This window comes from Amphibalanus amphitrite, unplaced genomic scaffold (assembly GCF_019059575.1).
Source record: "Amphibalanus amphitrite isolate SeventyFive unplaced genomic scaffold, NRLGWU_Aamphi_draft 000486F_arrow, whole genome shotgun sequence".
In the NCBI taxonomy this organism is placed as follows: domain Eukaryota; kingdom Metazoa; phylum Arthropoda; class Thecostraca; order Balanomorpha; family Balanidae; genus Amphibalanus; species Amphibalanus amphitrite.
This window is the reverse complement of record NW_024881980.1, coordinates 203,117-219,206: the sequence shown is the minus strand read 5'-3', so window position 1 is coordinate 219,206 and position 16,090 is coordinate 203,117. Positions and strand designations below refer to the sequence as shown.

The window sequence follows — 16,090 nt, the reverse complement described above, 5'->3', positions numbered from 1 at the left end:
TTTATAATATAGACTAGAGGTACAGGTTTACGTGATAACTGTATGTTTTGATTTATGTTATGTTACGGGTGCATTAGTTTGGGTGATTGACTTGTATTTTAAGATGTATTATTTGGATAGATTTGGGTAGCTGTTTTTAATTAAACTGTAAGGGTTGGTGATAGGTGCGGGGTGTTCAAGTGTTTGGTATGGTAGTACCCTACCCTACCCTACCCTACCCTAACCTACCCCTACCCTACCCTAACCTACCCCTACCCTACCCTACCCTACCCTACCCCTACACTACCCTACCCTACCCCTACACTACCCTACACTACCCTACACTACCCTACCCTACCCTACCCTATACTACCCTACCATACCCTACCCTACCCTACCCTACCCTACACTACCCTACCCTACCCCTACACTACCCTACCGTACCCTACCCTAACCTACCCTACCCTACCCTACCCTACCCTACCCTACCCTACAATCCCCTACCCTACCCTACAATCCCCTACCCTACCCTACCCTACCCTACCCTACCCCTACACTACCCTACCCCTACACTACCCTACCCTACCCCTACCCTACCCCTACCCTACCCTACCCTACGCTACCCTACAATCCCCTACCCTACCCTATCCTACCCTACCCTACCCTACCCTACAATCCCCTACCCTACCCTACCCTACCCTACCCTACCCTACCCCACCCTACCCTACTCTACCCTACCCTACTCCTACACTACCCTACCCTACCTTTACACTACCCTACCCTACCTTTACACTACCCTACCCTACCCTACCCTACCCCACCCTACCCTACCCTACCCTACCCTACCCTTACCCTACCCTACCCTACCCTACTCCTACCCTACCCTACCCTACCCTACCCTACCTTTACACTACCCTACCCTACCCTACCCTACCCTACCCTACCCTACCCTACCCTGGTGATAGGTGCGGGGTGTTCAAGTGTTTTGTATGGTAGTACCCTACCCTACCCTACCCTACCCTACCCTACCCTACCCCTACACTACCCTACATTACCCTACACTACCCTACCCTACCCTACCCTACACTACCCTACACTACCCTACCCCTACACTACCCTACCCTACCCTACCCTAACCTACACTACCCTACCCTACCCTACCCTACAATCCCCTACCCTACCCTACCCTACCCTACCCTACAATCCCCTACCCTACCCTACCCTACAATCCCCTACCCTACCCTACCCTACTCTACCCTACCCTACCCTACCCTACCCTACAATCCCCTACCCTACCCTACCCTACCCTAACCTACCCTACCCCTACCCATACCCTACCCTACCCTACCCTACCCTATCCTACCCTACCCTACCCTACCCTACCCTACCCTACACTACCACCGACAGTCCAAGTTTCAGCTAAATCGGCCCAGAAACGGCTGAGATATTGCAAACACAAATTTATCGTATTTACTGGCGAATCCCCTTGGCGAGGGGTGCCCGGCGCCGGTATTCGTTGTCAAAGGTCAATGACCTTCCGGCTCTGATTATTTCCAGTCAGTTTTTAAGCGAACAACTGAGCCTAAAGCACGTGCCCTCTGCTCGGCGCCGGTCGCGGCCCCATCACGTGCACACCGCTGAACCCACCCCCTCAAGAATTTAATACGACAAATGAGTGCCCGTGCTCGACTTGGCGTGAAAATTTCGCCCCCGTAGCCCTTACCGTTCCCGAGCAATAGCCTGTTTTTGCCGATTCTAATGCTAACCCTATGGCGCACATGAGCACGCGCCACGGGCGCACCCCCGGCCGCATCGTGCCCAAAATTTAATACGACCTGTTGAATGACGTGACCCACGAGTCGTGAAAATTTCACCCTCCTGCGTCATTCGACGGCGCCGCAATAAGCCTTTTAGGGAGTAACCCCGACGGCGGCGTGGGCGTGGGCGGCGGCGGACTTTTTAAGATTTATAATAGTAGATTGGCATTCCGCGCGGGCGCTCAATCTATTGTCATGGATTTCCATCTGATCGGTATTGAGTTCTGTCTCCAATAGTCCATATACCCAGAGGTAAAAAATATCCCGATATTGTAGCGTCTCTTCAGCTATAGCCGTCGGATAACACTTCTTTTATCTATGCATGAAAATACAATACAATTATTTGTGCCTAGGTATGTTTGTTTATTATCACACATTTTGTCTTTCATTGTTCTAAAAGCATTGAAGCAAACACGTTTCCACCACAAACAAACATGTTGAGTTTTATTGCGCCTTTTTAGTAAAGCGTTGGACACTGCTGTTGACCAGACATGTGCTTGGATCCGGAAAAATGGATCTGAGATCCGATCCCATGGATCCCGATCCGAGATCCATTCAGATCATAGATCCAACCCCTCAATTTTGTCGAGAGATCTACTGGGATCATAGATCTGACCCTTCAATTTTGTCGCTAGATCCACTCGGATCATAGATCTGGCTCCCCAATTTTGTCGTGAGATCCATTGGGATCATAGCTCATACATAGGTGCTCAAAATGTTAACAACTTTCTTTCATAAGAAGTTATGAATACCAAAGTATGGTTAGAAACAAACAATCTTATACAAAGACCATATTAGTAAAGGCATCCAGTTACATTATACAGAATACAAAATAAAGGAGGCTCATGACGGTCACAACTTGAGAGAATTGAGTGACATGAAGATTGTTCACCGTTCACATACCAACAGAAAAGTTTGCATTAACAATTAACATAGAGGTAAGTCAAAGTAATGACTAATGAACAATACATAACTAGGTACCTACCACATCACAATTCATGTTAGAATCTACATAATGATATTGATAAGACAATCTCATTGATCTTGCATTAGACAACCATGAGGCTTTCCAGTTTCCAGCTACCACAATTGATTGATAAACAATAAAAGATGATACTGACACACGTGGCTTGGTTAGGTAAAGGTATTTCAATCTATTGAAAGAAATATTTGATAAAATAAACTGAGATATAAACAAAAGTATAAAAATATTCAACAGCCTGCGGAAGCGATGGGAAGCGAAATATCAATTGTAATCAGACATGGGCACGGATCCCAGACAACCAATCACGAAAATCGAGATGGCCATTAGATTGATGGTCTTCAAGCATGAAATTATGGTGGAAAACATGGCTGATAGAAGCCTCTCAGTGAACCAACTATTTTGCATTCCTTCAGAGCTAACAGTTCAGAGAAAATCCCTCAAGATCCATCTCGGATCCATGGCTCGCGATCATGGATCCGAGATGGATCTTGAGGGATTTTCTCAAAACTCTAAGCTCTGAGGGATTGCAAAATAGCTGGTTTGTTGAGAGGCATCTGTTAGCCATGTTTTCCACAATAATTACACGCTTAAAGACCACTAATCTAGTGGTCATCTCGATTTTCGTCTTTGGTCGTCTGGGATCCATGCCCATGTCTGATTGTAATGGCCTTGGATATTTACCGTAAAATGATTATTCAGTATCTAAATTGAACTCGTGACGTCATTTCAAATAACAAATGAGCTAGGCGTTTTACCTTCGAGTATAATGAAGATAAATAAAAAATCAAACTGGAAATTCAAAAGTCTGGAGCTTTTTTTTTAAAGAATGTTCATTTTTTCTGCCTCACATGATTTTACGATACAATCGTTTGTTAATATCATCTTTGTAGCGTTGAATTTAATGACGTAAACGTAAGCTGAAACGGTATTATATGGCCCTGAGCGGTGTGCGCCTTGCATCTTAATTTTATTCACTTTTCAAAAGAATAACAATATCTTACGTCATTAGTTTAGAGGGCCTATTACGGGGAATCTCTTGGAATCATTACTGTCTTGGTCAAATTAAGATTTTTCATTGGTCAAACGATAATGACGTAATAAAACCATATTACCAAAACGTGAGCTGTGAATTTCGTTTGTCTTTTTTTGGGAGGCTCTCTCATAACAAAAGCACAGCATGGCACCACACGTGGCAGCTGGCAGGATGCCAAAAGTGGCCAAAAGTAGGTAATCTGAAGAAGTTGATGCCATTTTTGAACTTGTAATTTTATTAGGAAAGTATTCGAGGTTGGTTGCTATTCTTACTAAATCGAAATTGTGTTGCACATACTAATAGCTCATATGAACATTCTGGATTGGGATTTCATACCTGGCAGAAGTGGATTGCTGGATTATTTTTAACAAAACTGACCTATTTGGCTTCCAGGTTTGATTTCCTAACATCTGTCCATAGGCGGCAGAACAGGGAGGGGGGTGTGGCACCAGGGTACAGTGCCCCCCATAGAGTTTGGCATTTTAGCATTAGCCCTACTGGCGTTGCAGAAAGAATGGGACCAAAATGAAAATCTGCAGTGCCCTGCTGCCACTGCATCTGTCTGTACTGTTTGTTCTTTGAATTAAAGTGGCTGTAGCTTGTTGATAAGATTGTCATCAGTGCTGTCATGAAAAAGTTACAATTGGTCACAAAAAGTAGCAATATGCATGTTCTTGGTTTATTTTAAATGTAGTACAAATGTTGTTTATTTAAATTCAAATTTAATGATGATACCTAATGATCACAAGTGGTCTTAACCAATAACCATGTCCACAAGTGATAATTCTCAATTGTATTGCACTGTAAGGTGTACAATTATGTAGGATAAGGGTTTCATTGGCTACATGTTGTCGTGAGATCCATACAGATCATAGGTCCTCCACAAATTTTAGCCCGCTGGATCCACAGAGATCATAGATCTGACCCCTAAATTTTGTCGAGAGATCCATTCAGATCATAGATCCAACCCCTGAATTTTGTCGAGAGATCCACTCGGATCATAGATCCAACCCCTCTATTTTGTCGAGAGATCCACTGAGATCATAGATCCAGCTCTCGGATCCAAGCACATGTCTGCTGTTGACTGCGTTTGCTGATTTCAACCACGGGGGATGTGTTCACCTGATCAGTCCAACTGAGCCGGTATGGTGCCGATTATGAGCGTTATCGAGTCCGACTGAGGGGGTGGTACTGAGTCTGAGAGTCTGACCGTGAGAGTGGTGCCGAGACTGACCGAGTTTGTGTGAGACTGACCGGGCTTGACCAGCCAAGTCTGGCCGGACCTGAAGTGCCGTATCTAAGAGTCTGACAGTGTTTGTGGTACCGAGACTGACCGGCCAGTGGTGCAGAGACTGAGAGTCTGACTGTGTATGTGCCTTTGTGGTGCCGAGACACCGACCGGGTCTGTTTTGGTGACGAATATGAGGTGTGCCGAGGTTGACCGGTCAGTAGTGTCAACCCTCACCAGTCATCAGTCAGTGGTGCCAAGTCCGAGAGTCTGACTGTGCTTGTGCCTTTGTGGTGCCGGGACTGACCGGGCGGGTGGTGCCGGGACTGACCGGTCGGGTGGTGCCGGGACTGACCGGTCGCTCCCCCACCGTCACCAGGAGGCCGACCTGCTGGAGCTCTGCCAAGTGAACGACATTCGAGCTGGCGGCCTCCCGCGGGTGAGTGGGGCAACGGCCACCAGCGGCCGACAGCAAACAAAAGCCGGGGGCAAACACAAGCCGGGGGGGGGGGGGCAAACACAAACCGGGGCACAAAGTGGCAGCGGCCACCATCGGTCGGGTGCAAACGAAAACCGGGAAAAACACAACCTGGACACAATCTGGCAGCGGCCACCATCGGTTGGGGGGCAAACGCAAACCGGGGGGCACACAAACCGGGGGAGAAAACGTACTGATGGCAAACACAAACCGGGGGAGAAAACGTACTGGTGGCAAACACCTACCGGTTCACTGGCAGCGGCGATAATCGGTCGGGGGCAAACACAAACTGACGGCGAACACAAATCGGGGACCAGCACAAACCGGGGGCAAACACAAAATGGGGGGAGGGCGAGCACAAACAGGAAAAAAACACAAGCTGGGGTAAACGAAATGGGGGCAACGAACTGGGGCACTGGGTGGCGGCGGCAAGGCTTCGAGTAGGGTGATGGGATGGGTCATATTGGCGTAATCCTTACCTAGCGAATATATTCGCCTCGCACAGTTAGAGTATGTAGGTAACAAAGTTACTGCGCCTTCTAAGGATGGCTTAGGTATAATTTTTTTTTGTCCTCCCCTTCCTGCCATTATTCCACGCACTCTACCAGCTCGCCGTACCCCCTTCCCATACCCATCTATCGCTCCCACTCCTGAGACTACCCGTCATCCCAGCTTCCTTCCCCCTCGCCGGTGGTTTGGCACCTCAGCCGGGCGGTCACACGTGGCTGATGACCTGTCACATCTGACACGCTAGATGACATCATACGTCATCCGTCGACGGGGCGTGACAGGCGCGGGATAGCGGTCTCGGCATGTGGCGAAATTGATGTTGTTTATTGGCAGTGTGGAGTTGACGCTATAGATGAAAGAGAAGTTCACTAGCTGATGAAACACGACATATTTCGGAAGCAGCAGTAAATCTGTGATGGATTTAGTTTGGGCGGATTAAGCATCACATGCATCGGAAGGCAAGCTAGATGGACGACTTCATGAATAATGGAACAGGATTATGATCTCAGTATATCTAGGAAGCACTATTTCATGTTCCGCTATGCAGTCTACCGGGCGAGTCATTGGAGACATGGTGTCAATGTCTTGGACTCTTGAGGCTCAGATTTCCGCATTACGCTGAATCGTGCATGGTTAATGTGTTGAATCTAATTGGGCGCTCAGCATTTTGGTGTTACCGAATTGTAACACCTTTCACTAAGTCTACTTTAGGCGTTATGCATTCAGATCGCAACAGGAAAAAAACAGAAAGGAAAAAGTTAGGCACATTTGTGTTGGCATAATTGGCATAACCTCTATGACTTCAATGTTAAATGAACAAAAGTCGTACGCTGATCTCAACTATAGTTCACATTTTGTCATATCGACACATGCCACTGTGTTACTGCAACACCAACTGTGCGTTCTTCAGGATCCGAAGTTGCTGAACCAGCTACAGGCACGTCATGGTGCTGACCTGGAGGCCAAGTCGCTCAGCATCTGCAGTGGAACCGACATGGTCAACATCAACCTACAGCACGTCATCCTGCCTGACGTCGAAACCGCCAAGGTATGTGGTCTTGGACGTACAAACGCCTAATTACGGGACCTTTATATTTTGTTCGGGGTTGTAAAAACATCATCAGACTTCAGAGGCAAAGGTATAACGCGTACTTGATGCCTGATGCAAATCGCCAAGTTTCATGATGCTTCATGATGCTGGTTGATGTGAAAACCGCCAAGATGTCGAGGAATAACAGACATCAAAACCGTCAAGGAAAGTCAACTTTGATAAAGTTTTAACTAATTTCGTTACACACGGAATGTAAAAAAAAAACAAGGTAATAAAAACTTAGTCATAAAAAACTTTGACCTAGGTATACGCTATGCAAACTCAGTTTTCACCGACAAATATTGATATGTGCTATAAAATAAGCTACAGATAATTACGTTAATTCCATATTCCCAGACAGGAATGTAAGATAAATTAACCAGATAACTGTATGAAAAATTCCAGAAATATTAAGAGAAAATACCCATGCTCTCATCTCACGCTGTGCCTCCATACGTCAACAACGGCCGGCTAGACGAAGCCATCAAAGCAGCATCGACTGTCGTGACTGTTTAGTAGGCATAGACATTCTATAGAGATCTTGCGTGGTCTTGTGGTTTTTAGATTTCATATATCAACATCAGAGAGATTCTAATATTATTTTTTATTATTTTGACTGATTCAGACAGACGCCTATTAGTTATAGGTAAGGCGTTTTGTACAGTACATCAGGTCGATTTAATAATGAATAAGTACTCAGCGTTGCCGCAGTCCCGTCATAACATTCTGTCATGACTGCCCACACAGGTGTGGTTGTCGGGCCTTCGCACCATCACACATAACACCAAAGCCAATAATGTGTGCCCCATGACATGTCTCATCAAACAGTAAGTCCCCGACATCAAGTACTGCTCTCTTCTTTACTCGTTTCCTTCGGGTCAGTCTGTCCATTTGCAACGTGCAACTGCATGCATGCGGATGGGTTTCTTGCAATGTGTGCTGGTTTACAGAGAGGCTTTTTTTTTTCTTTAACCATAGCTTTACATTGACTTTCTTCTTCGCCCGTCTTCAGGACACTGTCAATGCGGTTTATGCATTACTTTTCTGAGCCTTTTGACGGGATAGTGATCGAGCAGTTTTGACATGCCTGACTTGCTTCGCGAATGCGTTGTTTCTTACATAGCCGGTGCATTTCGGAATTGGTCGTGTGCTACGGGAGTGATTTCTGAACAGAGAAAAATGTATATTATGCATGCAATTTGATGCATGAAAAATATTCACACATTATACTTCTATATGACAATCAGCTTAAAGCTTAGGTTCAGCTCCACAAACCACATATCAAAGTTTCTAACATAAATAATGCCCAAATTAGCCAGATATGTAATTAGCTGGACTTTCCCTGCCTCAAGTATGGAAACAAAAACAACGCTATTTCGAACCTAAACTATGTATTCTCCGTTCAATACCGAGTTACTTTAAACCAGCCTGCTTAAATTTGCACAACTATAACATGCACAAAAACAATGCAACGTTTTGGTGGACAAGATGCTTATTTCTGGCTAGCTCCCTACCCAGCTAACACAGCCACCTCTAATCTTACACAGATTTGGCAACAAGGTCTGCGCACAATTACAAACAATAGTAAAATGAACAACGTCTGCGTGCGAACAGTGCTGGAAAAACAGTGAGTTGGTTGTTGAAAGGGATGGACCGTATTGAGTCTCACGATATTCTTCTGATACGCACAGTAGCTTATGCAGTCAGCACATTTGATCACGGGGAGTGTTTGGCTAATCGTTATCACTTGTGTCAATTTTCCTTGCAGCGCCGAAAATTAGGTAGCAGTCATTTGTTGAAAGATTACCAATCAATTGGTTCTTTGTTATTAGCAGAGACACCTCCGGTGGAAGGAATTATGGTACTCGGGATTCACCTTGTGCACCGCGCTAACATGTTGGTAGTTTGACTCCTGTCTATTCACTACACACGAGTCAATCCGCAGATAGTGCTCATACCATATTGTTTACCACGTACCTGTAGTCAGTAGTTATGCATGCACTCAGTCTTCGTCACTTCATGTCATGTAAGTACATCGTGTCCTTGTGCCTATTTGAAAAGTCATCTGTTCTCGTCACTTCTTTTCTGTATTGACTTCTGGGCAAATGTATGTGTAATGCGGTACAGCATGGTCCCAGGCGCACACTATTGGCGCCATCTATGAGCAGACTCGCTCATTGTCCGTCAAACGGCGCAGGGAACAAGTGAAGCAGAGAAGCCCTTCAGGCGGCCGTCTGCACAGCTGGTCCGAAGGGCAGCTGCCGGGGTCTCAGGAGAAGTTGTGGGGCTTGGAAGCCATACGCGGGCCGTCAGACCTGCGGTCACGTTGGCCAAGGGTCACGTGCCGTTGACAGCCCAGTGTTTCTATGAAATAAACCAAGAGTGAATAAAGAGAAGGAAGCTACTGGCTGCCGACGGCATTTATGCAAATTTGGGGCTACAACAGCAATATCCGTTTCGTTGTGTGAAATTGTTATACACTAGAGACGCCATTAGAAGCTCTTTTAAAATGCTAACGAAGTGTGGGGGCAAACAAGCCGCATATGAAATGTTGACGCTTTTCATGGATGAGAAGAAAATTTTACACAAATTTCACTACCTAGCAAATAAATAAGCACAGCCGGCAACAAATTATTAATTATACAAAATGATAGAAAACAGCTACAGGGGTTGAAAAGATCTTCAGCACAAACGAATTTAGGTGCTGACTTTTGCAAGGATGCAACACAAATACATGCATGCTTCTCTACATGTTGTATTATTTCTGCAATTATTTTGAGAGGGCCTACTACCATCACAAACAATACAAATGCTAGCACTGCGCAAAACATTAATTCTTTCATTTTTGAATGCAATTATTCACTCCCGTTACGGCTACGTTCTCACAATGCACGATATGGAAAATCCACGACAGCTATAAGTGCCTTGCACGCAACACTCGCAAGTGAAGTATTTTGGCATCGTAATCCCCAAAGCAAAATTCCATTTAGCCATCAGGCTGTGCCCAATCCGACGCTGCACTTTCCGCATATTGAGACAGCCAGGTCGATTCGATTCGTCCAGTATCAACCAGACTTCACTGCCCCAAGGCTATCCTAGCGCTGTGCTACTGTCGACCAGACACCATCTATCGACTTCCAACATCCATTACCGTGTAGCTGGATGACGGTCACGCTATTAGCGCGGACCCCGCACACCCCAAGGGTAATCACTCGCGAGCGGATCATGGCGGCTGACTGCGGCCATCCTTCGATGACTCCAGACTTGGGATCGAGGCTCCGCGCCCCGTGCAGCGCCCGATTAGGGGAACCTCCTGTGGGTGTTATTAGATATTTATGACCTGGGGCGCGGAGCGGCTAGTCATAAACAAGAGAGTGCTAAATCGTGATGCATCAATTTCCGCTCCGACGCTTGCCTAATGTAGCGCATGTAGCGGAATAATGTAAGTACCTAACTTTAAGCTAATGATAAAGGAAAGCGCAAACCAACATTTCAAAATTTTCTATGGTTGTCTAACCGGGCGCTATATAAATCTAAGGTGACACAGTTATGTAGGTCTCTCTTGAAAGTACATATAGCTACACGAAGGGATCGCTATCGCTCCCTGGTTTGAAAGCCTCTGGCTTTGGAGGGTCTATCCGTGAAACCATGAAAACGGTACGGGCCGCCCAGGCGGCAAACCCTCAAAAGCCAAGGGCTCTCAAACCAGGGAGCGACAGCGATACTTTCAAGAGAGACGATACCTACGCAAATTCTTCCGCATTAATCAAACTGTATTACAATTTTAGGAGCAGCATGGCTCCAATAAAATGATTTATATTATGGGGACACCATTGCAGTTAATCACCTAAAAAAAACACTATATATGAAATGTGAATTGCAGATGCGCGATTCTGACTTCTCAGTCATATGCTGCTCGTTGCTCCTTTCATTAACATTCTGCATTTTCTCCTCTGTATCTTCTTAGTGCTGCAATCTGTTCTGATGGCATGTTGTGTCGTAGAATCGCAGACTGCTCGCATTTCGTCCCTGGATCCCATTCGCCCCTGCAGCGGCACGTGCAGGCAGTTTGCCGCGTTTATTTCGAAGTTGTGTAGCCAGTACCGGCTGTGCCTGCATTTAAATGTCATGTTTTTCACCGAGTTGTGCTGTCTCAGAGGGCCTGTTTTGTTGAGCTTCGCCGTACGCTCGGCTCGTAAGGGTCAAAGTTCCGCTCAGTTAGTGTGCTGAAGCGCCCGTGCAGCCCTGAGTGAGCGTGCCCTGACAGCAATCGACCTTTTCGATCAATGTGTGCACACGGAGGTCAACGACGGCAAAATATGCCCCCAGGGCAGCACGCTTCCGTCGCTCTAATCGGTACTCCGACCGAGCCAGTGTTTGTGTACAACTGACCAGAGTCTCAAAGCCCCCCCCCCCCCCGATTGACGCCCCCCTCCGTTACCAAGCGCCCCACTAACATCGTCCTCGTGCTGGCAGCTGGATGAGGCTCTGTTTCTCAGTGGACCAAGATGGGAAGATCACCGTGAAAAACATCGCGAGGACATTTGCCTCGGGCAAGACTGAGAAGCTCGTCTATCAGTGTCTGGGCGAGCTTGGTCTGCCGTGTGAAAAGGTGACTGTCGCCGACAGCAGTCTGTCTTGACGGGGAGACTATAGGCTTGCTCTGAGAGCGATGGTGTCAGTTGATGAGAGCGAGCAGCTGTGCCGAATGATATGCAACATCTGGACCTGCTATTTGTGTCGTTAGGGATGCAAATGTCATACCAGAGTATTCCTGCCGAAATATGAATAACATTCGATTTCTGACGATCGGATCTACTCTGTGCTTTTGTTAATTGAATAATGAGAATATGAAATTGGTTACTGCGATATACTTAAATAATACTTTATGCCTTTTATTATTTCAGAATGATGTCATCGAGCCGGCGGAGTTCACATTCGACAAATTCTATTGTTTATATCACAAAATATGTCCCAGAAACGACATCGAGGAGCTATTTCAGTCAATGTAAGTATGCTCAACAGAGTTACGCATCAAGGACCGGAAACTTTACACAGGCGGGATCAAAGAAAACTTTTTAAAATCACATTGGGGTTAGTTTGGCGGCCTGAGCTCCCGCACTGCTTCTCTAACTCGTGTGCCGGCTTTCAGAACAGAGGGCAAGGCCGAGACCATCGAACTGGGCCAGTTCATCAACTTTATGAACGACTGTCAGCGAGATCCGCGGCTAAATGAGATCCTGTACCCGCTCTACGACGAGAAAAGGTCGCTGGAGATCATCTGCACATACGAACAGGATGAGCAGAACCGCAATCAAAGTAAGCAGATGTGACGCAAGAGTCAGAGGTCGCTTATTGTATTCCTTACTATCCTCGAGGAATTCCGACTATTTAGTAGAGAATAATGCACCTCTTTTCTTAGTAGCTGCTCTCGTTGATGCAGTCAGAGTGATTCGGAGTAAATCCGCGGCCTCACAAATGGATGGGCCTGTAGCCGCAAGACACTGAGCCGCAAGACATCAGTGCCTTGCGGTGCAGCATTACCGCAGGAGCCTTTTTACTTGATGTTCTGAGAGACGGGTCGCTCGGGAAAAGCCAGTCGCGAATATAAAATGCTCTCTTGTGATCCCTAGACATGTTTTTAAACTGAGGAAGTGATCACTGATCGTAAGCATAGTTTTACGCCCAACTTTCTCAATGAGTTTTCTATTCATGGATCAATGCATTTAAATGTTGGTCTTCTGGAAAACCACTCAAACAATGTTTGCACTACCGCGAGCCCAGATATCTTCATCACTGGGTTTTCGTTGCATCTATCAGTCCTATTGTTCACGGGAAATGGAAAAACAACCCGGCCGTCCATCCGAAGGCTTTATCAGTCAGAGCGGGTTTCCGTCACGGATGATAGTCCCGCATGTCTGGGGAAAGATAAACGACGGAGAAAAATAAAAACGATCCGGAAATGGACATAGGACAACCCGTGCTGATGAGACGAGACACCATGACCACCCAATGGACCACCGTTAATTGTACACCGATATAGGTCTTACATGCGCTCTGAAAAAAGCAGTGTTCCATTATCTTTGCATTGATCCAATACCTTTCCACAAGCTCCCGTATTATTATCTTTTCAAGTCTTCAGGTTTATTTTGCAATATAGGCTACGTTTCCATGGCACAAGTTAAGCCGATTTTGAAAAATGGATTTGCTCCATCATAGCATTAAGGCATAATTTAAAAATGTTAATATAGGATTAGGTGCTAGCTAAAACCATATATACGCTCATTTTGTGCATAAGGTAAATAGTTTCCGAGAAAAACGCATGTGAAATTTCGCTAATCGATTTAGACATGTCATGGAAACGTAGTGATAGAGCGGCTGTCGGTTCTTCGGTAGTCATTGCATCGGTTCTAATAATTTTTCTACGGCTGAGAACGCTGAACACCTCGACCTCCACAGAGCGGTTCTCCAAGGAGGGTTTCACACGGTTCCTGATGTCGGACGACAACGCGCCCGTGTTCCTGGACCGGCTGGACATTTACCAGGACATGGACCAGCCCATGAGTCACTACTATATCAACTCGTCCCACAACACCTACCTGTCGGGCCGACAGTTCGGAGGCAAGAGCTCCGTGGAGATGTACAGACAGGTCCTGCTAGCCGGCTGTAGGTGAGAATAACAGGACAGCAGGCTGGCACGTAACGTAATGAACGGATCCTATATCCAGCAAGCTTTTACGGAAACGAAGTAAGGTTAATTTTCTATAGGAATAAATATTCAGACAGAGTAGGGCACAACTGCAATGCATGCAAGTATGTCATTATCCATTTGTCTATGACAACTTACAGTAAGTGGTTTTAAAAATTTATTTCACAATTGGAATCGCTATCATTTCATGCAGCATGACGTTACTAAATGATAAATGACGACTGAAAGAATATGGTACTCACGGACAGCAGGTCCAGCAGCACTTCACTACACCCGTCCAAATAGCGCAGAATGTTTGCATGTCTGCGCGCAATTTTTCGCCAACCTGACATTGACAAATGGAACGATCTTCGTGCATGTCAGCAGCCACACATACACAAAGGGGAATCGAGTGAACGTCAAACGACCCTTCTAAACAATTGCAGTTCGCGCTAAGGTTGATGGTTTTACGTGTGAGCATTCGCAACACACTCATGTCATGTTTTAATTTCTCGTTTGACAGGTGTGTGGAGCTGGACTGTTGGGACGGAAAAGGAGAAGACGAAGAGCCCATCATCACACACGGAAAGGCCATGTGCACAGACATCCTCTTCAAGGTGAGGGCTAAGGGTTTGCGGGGAAACTGTCGATCGAAGAAGTGTGTTATAGACGAGCGGATTATGGGCAGTACATTGTTTTCTCGAATAGTGCACGAACAATTGCTCCCGTTTTTTTTTTTCATGCAGCTAGTGCATGGATAATTACAGCCATCACAATCCCTAGAGCAGGCGTTGCGTTCCAATTTGAGTTTACTTGGAATGTTCTAATAAGTATCACATCACGCAATAATGACATGAGTTCTAAGATCACGTTCAAAACAAGCGATGACGCTCTCCTCTGTGCCGCGTAATGCCGCGTAATGCGTAATGCCGCGTGCCGCGTAACCCATTGCCCATATGTGCTATAAAGTATAATGAACCACCTGCGTACCTACATATATCAATACAGCTCGGATCCTACCGAACTGAGTGAACCTAATTTAGCAGCGTGTTCTATGTCAACGCGTCGCGTGGTTTATTTTAACTCTATCTATTTTCAGGACGTTATTTACGCCATCCGAGACTGTGCGTTTGTGACATCCGACTACCCTATCATCCTCTCATTCGAGAACCACTGCTGCAAAGCCCAGCAGCTCAAGATGGCCAAGTACTGTGACGAGATATTCGGCGATTTACTGCTCAAAGAGCCGCTGCCCGACTGTCCGGTAAGTGAATCGCTGCTGCAGGATAAAACGAAAAATATTAAAAGTGAACAGAGGTCATTTACTTATTTTTTGTTGTGATCTACATTCATAATCATGGATATAATTTTCAGACAGGGATAAGTTTGATGAAGTTTGGACGTGTACGAGATATTGTGTTTTATTTGGTCCTTTGCCCTCTGAACATTGCGATGATGTCAGTAAATTCGTCAAATTTATGGCGGAAGTAAGTATACAGTACTGTCGTAAATTTACGAAGGAGTTAGCAATGATATATGTGACATACCAAACACCAGCGGATCACGATGTCTTATTTATTACAACATCCGGCAGCTTTGGCTGTTATAATTGTATCCAATTTCCAAAGGCATTATAGCGTAGATGCGTTTGTAAGTCGTACCACATATCATAATCACCACAAGCAATAAAATGTAGGTACCAAGGCTCCATAGAATCTATAGGCTCTATAGGTAGGTACTATAAATGTGACCCTTACTTGACGCTGACGTTTCTCTTTGTTTCAGCTGGAGCCCGGAGCCCCGTTACCAAGTCCCAACCAGCTGCGGCGCAAGATCCTGATCAAGAACAAACGACTCAAGCCGGAGGTGGAAAAACAGGAGCTCGAGCTCTACATGAAAGGCCAGCTGACCATTGTTGATGACGTCAAAGAGGATGCGTCCGCAGCGCCGACAGAAACTAAGGTGAGGGAACGGTGGGTCTTAGTGCAGAAGATTGACAAGTGCACAGCTGGAATGTAGTTTGTATGTTTCAGTCAGACGAAAAATAATCGTGATTCGCTGTCCTTAGATCCTTTTGTGGTAATGACAGGTGTCAGTTTTAACACAAGTCAAGTAAACTTACAACCTTTGTTTGCAAATCGAAGAAGTTCGACTTTCCAACAGTCATTGAGGACTACTGAGTGCGAAAAAGTCGTCTTCAATTCGTACTAAAGTCATGATTGCACAGAAACATTCCAATTTTCCGTGTGACACGCTTTTAAAAGTTCTAAAATCAAATGAAA

General features: G+C 45.8%; 1 protein-coding gene across 3 annotated transcripts in view; it reads left to right on the top strand.

Moving 5' to 3' along the window:
• The window catches only part of LOC122392438 (1-phosphatidylinositol 4,5-bisphosphate phosphodiesterase-like), a 43,788-nt gene that overhangs the window by 15,525 nt on the left and 12,173 nt on the right, over positions 1-16,090 (top strand). For 2 of the 3 annotated variants that reach the window (XM_043387265.1, XM_043387268.1), the window contains 10 exons: positions 5,422-5,481; positions 6,941-7,078; positions 7,868-7,947; positions 11,597-11,732; positions 12,028-12,128; positions 12,273-12,439; positions 13,580-13,790; positions 14,332-14,425; positions 14,908-15,072; positions 15,594-15,770. In XM_043387265.1, coding sequence (XP_043243200.1) covers positions 5,422-5,481; positions 6,941-7,078; positions 7,868-7,947; positions 11,597-11,732; positions 12,028-12,128; positions 12,273-12,439; positions 13,580-13,790; positions 14,332-14,425; positions 14,908-15,072; positions 15,594-15,770 — 1,329 coding nt within the window. Of the gene's footprint in view, positions 1-5,421; positions 5,482-6,940; positions 7,079-7,867; positions 7,948-8,667; positions 8,748-11,596; positions 11,733-12,027; positions 12,129-12,272; positions 12,440-13,579; positions 13,791-14,331; positions 14,426-14,907; positions 15,073-15,593; positions 15,771-16,090 lie in introns of all 3 variants that reach the window. The other variant, XM_043387267.1, reaches the window with a different exon arrangement.